Genomic DNA, 10072 nt, shown 5'->3' on the forward strand with positions numbered 1-10072 from the left:
TTAGTTATATTCATTAATGTGCATAAGGGGCAAGGGATATGGAGATGTAGCAGCAAATATTGGCTCAACAATGAAACCCTCCACAGGAATAATTCCTAACTAGCCTACTAATACTATACTAATAGTTTTCTGACTTCCCAAAAGAATCTGTTTTTAGAAAGTTTAGAGCATCTCGTGCCTCTCACGGTTGGGAGGCTGTGAACAATCACATGTGGCTGGACAAGCCTGTCAGGCAGGCTAGAGAACCTTTAGAGGAGTTTGTAGGTTGAAACACTCTTGTCACGCCCAGGAATTTTTATTAAGTGGAGCTCTAAGTTAACTCCTTCTCTGAGAGAGGTGGTGGGAGACAGCCCCCCGTAAAGTCAGAGGTGTAAGTGAGAGCACAAAGCAGTAAAGTAGGCAGGCTCTGGTTTTGGGGATAGATGCTGGAGAACTTCCAGGGGGACTCCTGAGGGTCGATCCCGCCTTGCATATCCTGAGCCTCCTTCCTCATGACCTTTGCCGCAGGCAGAGTTCCTCACGCTGGCTCCCGGCAACTAACTAAATAAATGTGGCAAAATTCTGATCACAAGATAATAATTCATATCATCTGTGAAGGTGGAGGGATGGCAACTAGACTTACTGTGATCATTTTGGATACAAATATCCATTCATTGTGTCATCTATCTGAAATTAATATAATTGTACATCGATTAACAGGGAATGATACTAAGGACTTACAGAATAGTTACAATTATTATTGAAGGTGTCTACTAGATATTTAGCACTTTATCCATTCATTTTAACAACTCAAGAGCAGAACCTTAGAGTTCTAGCATCCCTCAGGAGCAGCAGGAGTGGGGAAATAGTGGGGAAACAAGAAGCCAAGACATGCGAGACCTGGAGCAACCACAGGCGAAAATCTGAAGAGGCACTGATATGGAAAACAAAACTGTAATTCAGCAGGTAGAAGACAACGAAGGTGACCATCAGCATCAGGATGGTGTGGGCGGCTCTGGTCTCTGGGGGGCATCTGTGGTGTCCAGTGGGGGTGAGGATATACTGCACCCTCTGGTGGTGTCTGTGCAAGAGAAGCACCATGGAGCCACTGGACCAGACCATGAGGCCAATAAACACGGCATTAGAGATGAACCACAAGTAACCTAAGCCTATGATATTACCTGAAACTGAGCAGAACCAATTGTCTTGGGAATCAGTATAGTTGTGTGTGTCTGGAGGACCAGTGATTTTCACAGGAAGGTAGATGTACATTAAGAGACTGAACATCCAGCAGGTGAAGCAGGAAGGACCAATGACTTTGGGGGCCCTTCCTCTGAGCATAACCCATTGCGCTCTCCTGGGGGTGAGAGTGAAGGACTGATAGGTGCTCAGGACGCAGGTGGAACACAGGGTGGTGCTGAGAGCCACCCTCTGTACGTAATACACAAACTTACACCCAAGACCTGACAGGGGCTTCCTCAAAACAAAAGCAGCCATTGTGTAGGGAACCCCAGAGGACAGAAGAAACAAAAGGTTGGACAGGGCCATGTGGCTGAGAATGGTGTGTGGAGGTCTCTGGTTGTGGCCCAGCAAGACTGGAGAGATGTTGTGGAACAAAAGGATGACATTGGCCAGAGACCCAACTCCTATCTGTGTCAGATACGTGGTTTTCAGGGCTGCCTGGCTTATGGTTCTCAGGGCATCTCTGTGAAAAGACATGGACAGGACTTTGGAGTGGCCTGGAGCAGACAGGAGACCCTGCAGACAGAGACACCAGCAGTCTTCTTATGCAACTAACAGTGGACAAGGATTCCCACATTTTATTTCTCCTGAAAAGAGAAGACACTGTCATAGTCCAGAGAAGTGACTTTAACAGGATAACATATTCCTGATACCAGTTAAGCATCCACCATTATTATTTTATATTTTAAATTTTACTTTTATTTAAAATTTTTAAATAAAGCGCTAATTGCGTTACAACGTTTTGATAGTTTCTGCTGTAGAACAACGTGAATCAGATATAAGTATACATACATATATGTATATCTCCCCTGCCTCTTGAGCCTCCCCCATCTCCCAGTTGTGCCCCTCGAGGTCATGAGAGGGCACCGAGCTGAGCTCCCCGTGTTATACAACAGCTTTCTATTTGCTTTATATCCTGATTGCCTACCTCCATGTAAGGTCTGTCTATCAACTTTGGAAACATGTCTGCCTTCTTCAGCAACATCGTTGGCTTAGTTCAACCATTTTCAATGTCATTATTCTCAGAAACAGAAAAAAAAAAAAAAAGACCCAAATTTGTAGTCATTCAAAAAATACCCACACGGTGAAAGAATCTTGAGGAAGAACAACAAAGCATGAAACTTCTATATTTCAAATTGTATGTCAGATTTATAGTAACAGAAACACATATGGGCATTTAAACAGACAGATCAATGGAACAGAATAAAGAGGCACAAACAAACCCAAGCTCCAGTGGTCAATTAAGTTTTGACAGAGACACTAAGAATATATAATAGAAAAAGGATAGTTTCTTCAACAAGTGCTATTTGGAAAACTGAACATCCACATCTAAAGACTGACACTGGTAGTCACAAACCTACCAAATTCTGACTGAACGAGAAAAATGTAATGCATGTATAATAGGTGTTAATAGATTAGACTTACTGTAACCACCTGGCAACATAGACAAACACGGAATCATTATTTTGTACACATGAAACTCATATAATGTTATGTCAGTTATGTCCCAATTTTAAAAACTACAAGAAAAGCTGCAGACTATCTTACATCGCACACAAAAATGGTCTCAACTGGGCTAAGACTGGAATGTAAGAGCTGAAACCATGAAACTCTGAGAGGAAAGAAGTGAGCTCCTTGACATCGGTCTTGGTCATGACGGCTTGAATTTAACAAGAAAAGCAAAGGTAAACGAATGGGAGTGTATCACATAAGACCTCTGCAGAGCAAAGGAAAGCATGAAGAGGCAGCTATGCAACAGGAGACAATATTAGCAATCCACACACCCAGTAATGAGTGAACATCCAAAATGTAAAAGGAATTTCTGGAAAACCCAAAACCCAGCTTAAAATGTACAAAGGACTCCAGTAGACATTTGTCCAAAAACAGCAAACCGAGGGCTAAAAAGGTTCATGGCCAGGTGCTCAGGATCTCTAGTCATCAGATCAAAATCCCAATGTGATAGCGTCTCTCACCTGTTCGTGTCTCTTCCCCAAAAGACAAGAGGGAGCAAATTGGCAGGGATGTTGAGAAAAAGGCACACTTATGCACTGTTGGTGGGAACATGAACAGGTACAGCCTCTGCAGAAAACGTTAAAATTCCTGAGAAACTAGAACCAGATGTGCCATGTGACCAGCAGTCCTGCTTCTAGTGTGTATACAAGGGGGTGAAATCAGGATCTCAGAATAATGTCTGGACCCCTGTGTTCATTGCTGCCTTGTTACCACAAGAGCCAAGACACGGAAACAACCCAAGCACCCACTGACAGATGAGTCGGTTAGGGAGCTGAGGTGCATTATACAGTGGAATATAACTCAGTTTTTCAAAGGTGGAAATCCTTCCTTTTGCAACAGCATGGATAAATCTCGAGGACACTTCGGTGTGTGAAATATCCAGACATAGATATTTGCCATTCCCTTCTCCATTTCTGTCAATGATAGGTAGAATTATAAAAAAAAAAAAATCAGTCTCATAGAAACAGAGTCGAATGGTGGTTGCCTGGGAACTGGGGTTGGGGGAAATGGGAAAAGATGGTAAAGGGATACAGTCTTTCAGCTATAAGGTGAACAAGGTCTGAGGGCTAATGTAGAACCTGGTGCCCACAGGTGAGGACACCTAATATGTGAGGTGATGTATGCATAAGTTCAGTCAACTGTGGGCTCCTTCAGAAGGTGTACATGTATTACATCATGATGTACATTTTAGATCCACTGCAATTTCAGTAATCAATTATGGTCCATCACCTCTTTCCTCTTGGGCTGAGTATTTGCTGGGGTGAGTGATGTGGTCATAGCTACTGTTTGTCCATTGTGTGGAACACACACAAAGATCACCCCACATGGCAAGTGCCTCCCTGAAACCAACATTTATCACCCAGAATTGCAGGGCACACCTGCCCCCACCCGACCCATGAGCACCAGCCTCAAACAGTCACACACGGGGGCTCACCACCACAGCTAGAGTCAGAAATGAACCCACAGAAGGGGCCCTTGTGATGAGACAGGGACACACATTCCAGTGCCTGCCACCCCCAGGGGCCTCTCTGGACCCATAGGTGTGGGTGGACCAGCCTGGGCATGAAAGTGTCCATGAATTTGGACAGGGAGTGATAAAAAGTTATGTCTGACTCTTGGCGACCCCATGAACTGTAGCCCTCCAGGGTCCTCTGTCCATGGCATTCTCCAGGCAAGAATTCTAGAGAGGGCAGCTATTTCCTTCTCCAGAGGATTTTCTTGACCCAGGGATGGAATCTGGGTCTCCTGCTTTGCGGGTAGTTTCTTTACCATCTGAGTCACCAGAGAAGCCTAATTCGGACAAGGTGGGAATCCTATTCACAAAGGGCCTCCCACTTAATATAAGCACCTCCAAAGGCTCTTCTCCTAACACCCTTGTCTTTAAGATATAGGATTTCAGCATATGAATATTTGTGGGACACAAACATCAATTTTTGGCATGGCCCAAGGTACATTTCATTGTATTTCTGAATATAAAACATTGAATTATCACAGAGGGTACTCCTTCAATTCCTAATTCCAATCTTTCAAAAATCTAACGATGCTTGTTTTCTAACATTTACACTACTATGTCAGGTTGGAAAGTTAACTGAATTCCATTTCAATACAAATTCGTTTTTCTTTTCCCTGCTGCTCGTGGTAATAAGGCTGAGGAGATTTTGACATTCAGTTAGAGAGGAGAAGACATGAGCCACACTGACACACATAACATAAAACACAGAGAGAGTCATGAAAGGCAAATCATGGCAGAAAATACAGAGACTTCATCCAGTGAAGGAGAATGTCAGTATTGTTACAGGGCATCCTTTTTCTCTGTATTTCTGTTTGTATGTGTGTGTGTCTGTCACTGGATCTTATTTCAGGACTTTCAGGTTCTAACCCAAACTCTTGCACATCAACCTATTCCATGATATTCACACCCAGCCCTAATCAATTAGGTCCTCGGTCAGTAGACACTTTTATGCAATATTGAGAAGCCCTCAGCTCTGGTCATACAGGACTTGGCAGAGATTCCACAGTGAACCCCTCCCTCTTGCCCTCATTGTCAGGGACACCAGGACACACGGGTCTTCAGTGAACTCACAGCTCTGGTCCCACTCAGATACACACCCCAGTACATTCCCCGCTTCCACCTGCCATCCAGGGCATGGACGGGGCAGCTCAGGACAAGGCAGGGGAGCACCTGTCCTGCCCAAGATGCTGACAACACAGTTCTGAGCCCCTCTCCTGCTGAGAGCCGGCTCTCCTGTTTCCTGCCTTGAGACTGAACACAAGGGAGCACTCACCTGCCTGCACTTGGCGCCACACTCTGTGCAGGGAAGTGTCAGTCAGGATGGGCCCCAGTTATAGGGACAGGGTCCCTGGGCCCGCTGTCCCCACAGAGGAGCCATTATCATGTCATCTGGAGCGGAGGTGACACTGTCTGCATGGAGAGTCTGGGGCGTCTCCAGTGGGGGGCAGATCTTACCCCCATTGCTCGTCACCCTCACCCACGCCTGGGGACTACTGACAACTCCTGGCAATTACTGAGAAGGTCCCCGTGAGCACCTGAGCAGAGGGCAGGGAGAGTTTTCTGAGTTCCCTGTGGGAGAGCCCAAGTTTACAGTGAAAGTCATAGCTGGGGGAGGGACACTCACAGAGCACCAGGGCTCCCTTCACTGTGTCCCGTTGGGCATTTTCCCTCATGGTCTCACTTTTCCAAACTGTTCCAAATTGTGTTCACACTGATCCTCAGCACGTGATCTGGAGGCTGGTCTTCCCCTGAGCTTAAGTTCCACTATCTTTCCTCATTATAGCCTCAGGTCTATTTTATCTGAAAACACAACTCTGAAGGCAGTATCTGTCCTTAGAAATGTCAGATGTCCCTCACTTCCACATACTCTGCACGGAAACTATAATTTGCCCTAAATCACCATGGATCCTTTTCCTTGGGTCTCTCCTTGGACCACCAGCGCATATCCGAGTGCTGGGTCATTTGGACTGGGAAGGAGACAAAGTAGTCTTTAAAATGGAGACCGTTTCAAGAGACAAGTGAAGTGAAGTCGCTCAGTCATGCCCGACTCTTTGCGACCCCATGGACAGTAGCCTGCACCATGCTCCTCCGTCAGTGGGATTTTCTAGGCAAGAGTACTGGAGTGGGTTGCCGTTTCCTTCTCCAGGGAATCTTCCCTACCCAGGGATCGAACCCAGGTCTCCTGCATTGTAGACAAACGCTTTACCGACTGAGCTACCAGGGAAGTCCAAAAGGACACTACTAATGATCAAAGGTTAAATTTAAAAAGAAGATATAACAACTGCAAATTCATATGCACCCAACAGAGGAGCACCTCGATATACAAGAGAAATATTAACAGATCTAAAAAGAAAAATCCATGGTAACACCATCGTAGTGGGGTCTTCACCACCCCAATTATGTCAATGGACAGATCATCCAGACAGAAAATAAATCAAGAAACATGTTAAACCAACCAGATCTCACCACTTTTATTCAACCTAATTTTGAAAGTTCTAGCCATAGTAATCAGAGAAGAAAAAGAAATAAAAGGAATCCACATTTGAAAGGAAATAGTAAAACTGTCACTGTTTGCAGATGATGCAATATTATATATTGCTAAGTCACTTCAGTTGTGTCCAACTCTGTGCGATCCCATAGATGGCAGCCCACCAGGCTCCCCCGTCCCTGGGATTCTCTAAGCAAGAACACTGGAGTGGGTTGCCATTTCTTTCTCCAATGCAGGAAAGTGAAAAGTGAAAGTGAAGTCGCTCAGTCGTGTCCGACTCTTAGCGACCCCATGGACTACAGCCTACCAGACTCCTCCATCCATGGGATTTTCCAGGCAAGAGTACTGGATTGGGGTACCATTGACTTCTCTGAATATTATATATAAATAATTCTAAAGATGTATCAGAAAACTACCAGAGCTCACTTATGAATTCAGGAACACTGCAGGAGACAAAATTAATACACAGAAATCTCTCACATTTACATTAGAACAACAAGCTGTTAGAAAAAGAAATTAAGGAAACAGTTCATTTACCATTGCATCAAGAATAAAATATCTCTGAATAAACCTACTGTAGGAGATAAAAGAACTATACTCGAAAAGTCTGAGATGCTGATGAAAGAAACTAAAGTGACACAAAGGAGGGACAGATATATTCTGCTCTCAGATGGAAGAATCAATGCTGTTAAGATGATGATACTGTTACCGAAAATGGGGTCCAGCTGCTCGCCACTCAAAAGCCGTTACAGGCCAGGTTGGTGGAGAGAACATTTGCTTTATTTTAGATGCAGGTGATACGGGGGGAGGGGTGACGTCTGTCCAATGGCCAAGGCCCTCTACTGACAATCAGCGGGTAAGAGGTTTTACAGACAGAGGCGAGGGGCTACATGCAGAAACAGCACAGTCAGCTCTGACAGTCATCTTGAAGTTGGTCATTGGTGGTCTGACCAGCGTCGTCTTGTTTTAGGCGCAGTGAGTGTTCAGTTCCGTGTTTGTTCCCATTTCTTTAAGGCCAGTTCTTGGAGTTGCGGCACCTTTTGTGAGGCTACAGTATGGTCATGATGTAGTTAACGTCTTCCACCTAGTGGGAGGTTTCATTATCTGCAAGACAGCTCACAAGATATGGCTCAGAATATTATCTGTAGCCTTTGAAAAGAAACTAAAAGTCCTCGACTTTGCTTAATAGCTACATTATTATTGTTTGGACTCGTTTAACTGTTTTCCTTCGTTTTTGCATGTTTTAACTTCCCCTATTAAACTTATTCTTTGGCTAAAGTCATTCTACAGATGAAAGGCAGGTAGAGGACATTGTGAGGACTCAGCAAAGACCACAGGGTCCTGCTCTGTATCAACACTATACAAGGCAATCTACAGATTCAATGCAATCCATTTCAAATCGCCAATGGCATTTTCCATAGAACTAGAATAGGAAATATAAACTTATCCTGTCATGAGGAGTCATGACACCAAGAAACACCAAGAGCAGGGTCATCCTATAGAGGGAAGTAGGTCAAAGATAGGATTAAAAAAGGAAAGACGGAGAAAGACTGAGACTGGGGGAGAAGGAAAGGGTGTGACAACTAAATGCAACACCAAGTCTTGTTGGGAATCTCAACCAGGAAAGAAGAGGAGCTATTTGGGATCAGTTGGAAACTCTGAACAGGACCTGTGGGTAGTAGTGCTGTATCCACGTTGGTTTTCTGAATCAAACATCGGTGTGCTGGTCATGTAGGAGGGTGTCTTTGTTTAGGGAAAACCATGCTAGTCAGCTAAGGGTGGAATTCACCATTTTCCCACAGTGCTCTGAAGTGGCTGGATAAAAATCTAGTGATAAAAGGATCAAATATAGAGACAGTAGTTGATAAATGAAATGTATTAAAGTGTTAATAATTGGAGTAGTATTTAAGTGAGGAAGAAAATATATTATTCCTGAAATTATTTTAATCAATTATTTAAAAGCTAAAAATAACACAAAGGCATTTAATTCCTTAGTGTTTAAAACAAGGTTATCTGTTACTTATGATCACATTGTATTACATTTTTATACACTTTAATATGGAAAAAAAGCACATAAAATTATTTTTAGACACGTAAACATTGAAACAACTCACTCATTATAAATCTAATTCCTTAAAGGGTAAACGAATTTCTTCAGAGGAAAAATTCTACCAAAGTGGAAACCATTTATACAAAAAAGATGCTAAAGACAATAGAAATGGCAGCCATATTGATACATGGATAAACTTCCCTTTCTCTTTGTTTTTTATTTTGCATAGACAAAAGTAGTCCATGACAGCAAAGAGCATAGCATTAATTATGAGCAACAAATATATAGACACACTATTTGGGATCCAGCATATTCAAAAGCAGAGACATTACTTTGCCAACAAAGGTCCATCTAGTCAAGGCTATGGTTTTTCCTGTGGTCATGTATGGATGTGAGAGTTGGACTGTGAAGAAGGCTGAGCGCCGAAGAATTGATGCTTTTGAACTGTGGTGTTGGAGAAGACTCTTGAGAGTCCCTTGGACTGCAAGGAGATCCAACCAGTCCATTGTGAAGGAGATCAGCCCTGGGATTTCTTTGGAAGGAATGATGCTAAAGCTGAAACTCCAGTACTTTGGCCACCTCATGTGAAGAGTTGACTCATTGGAAAAGACTCTGATGCTGGGAGGGATTGGGGGCAGAAGGAGAAGGGGACAACAGAGGATGAGATGGCTGGATGGCATCACTGACTCGATGGACATGAGTTTGAGTGAACTCTGGGAGTTGGTGATGGACAGGGAGGCCTGGCGTGCTGCAATTCATGGGGTCGCAAAGAGTCGGACACGACTGAGCGACTGATCTGATCTGATGTGATCTGACATAACAGCTACAACCACCAATAAAAAATAGTTATACCATTAGAGTATAATATTTTAATGGAATATAAAAACACCACACTGTCCAAAGTAAAGGCAAAATTTTAAAAATTAGAAAGAAACAGGACAAACAGAAAACAAATGCCAAATTTCCATTCTGCAGTGATGAAAACTAAATATGCAAGCAACAATGCCAAGATGGAAGCTGTGTCTTCTCTGAGCTGGTAGTTTCATGGATTGACTTTCAGATCTCCCAAAGCAGCACCTGCAATAAGCTGACCTTTTGTGTTCATGGGGTTTTACTAAAAAATGGTGTTGAGTACAAATGTCAAACGGTATCAACAGCCAGTTACAAGATAAATAAGTCATGGGGATGGGATGTCCAACATAGTGCTATTGTTGACTACACTGTTGCATTTTCAGAAAATGCTGAGGGATTGAAACTTCAAGTTCCCATCACAAGAAAGAATCTGTAC

General features: G+C 43.5%; 1 protein-coding gene across 1 annotated transcript; it reads right to left on the reverse strand.

Annotated features, from left to right (window-relative positions):
* Positions 1-789: 789 nt before the first annotated feature.
* Positions 790-1698, reverse strand: LOC113875734 (vomeronasal type-1 receptor 4-like). The gene has a single exon (XM_027514426.1). It carries the CDS (start codon positions 1696-1698, stop codon positions 790-792), a length of 909 nt encoding a protein of 302 aa, XP_027370227.1.
* Between the last annotated feature and the right edge of the window lie 8374 nt (positions 1699-10072).

This window comes from Bos indicus x Bos taurus, chromosome 18 (genome assembly GCF_003369695.1).
Source record: "Bos indicus x Bos taurus breed Angus x Brahman F1 hybrid chromosome 18, Bos_hybrid_MaternalHap_v2.0, whole genome shotgun sequence".
Taxonomy (NCBI): Eukaryota; Metazoa; Chordata; class Mammalia; order Artiodactyla; family Bovidae; genus Bos; species Bos indicus x Bos taurus.

Excerpts from the sequence above, each read along its gene's own strand:
- LOC113875734 (XM_027514426.1), bottom strand. The coding sequence starts at position 1,698 with ATGTCTTTTCACAGAGATGCCCTGAGAACCATAAGCCAGGCAGCCCTG.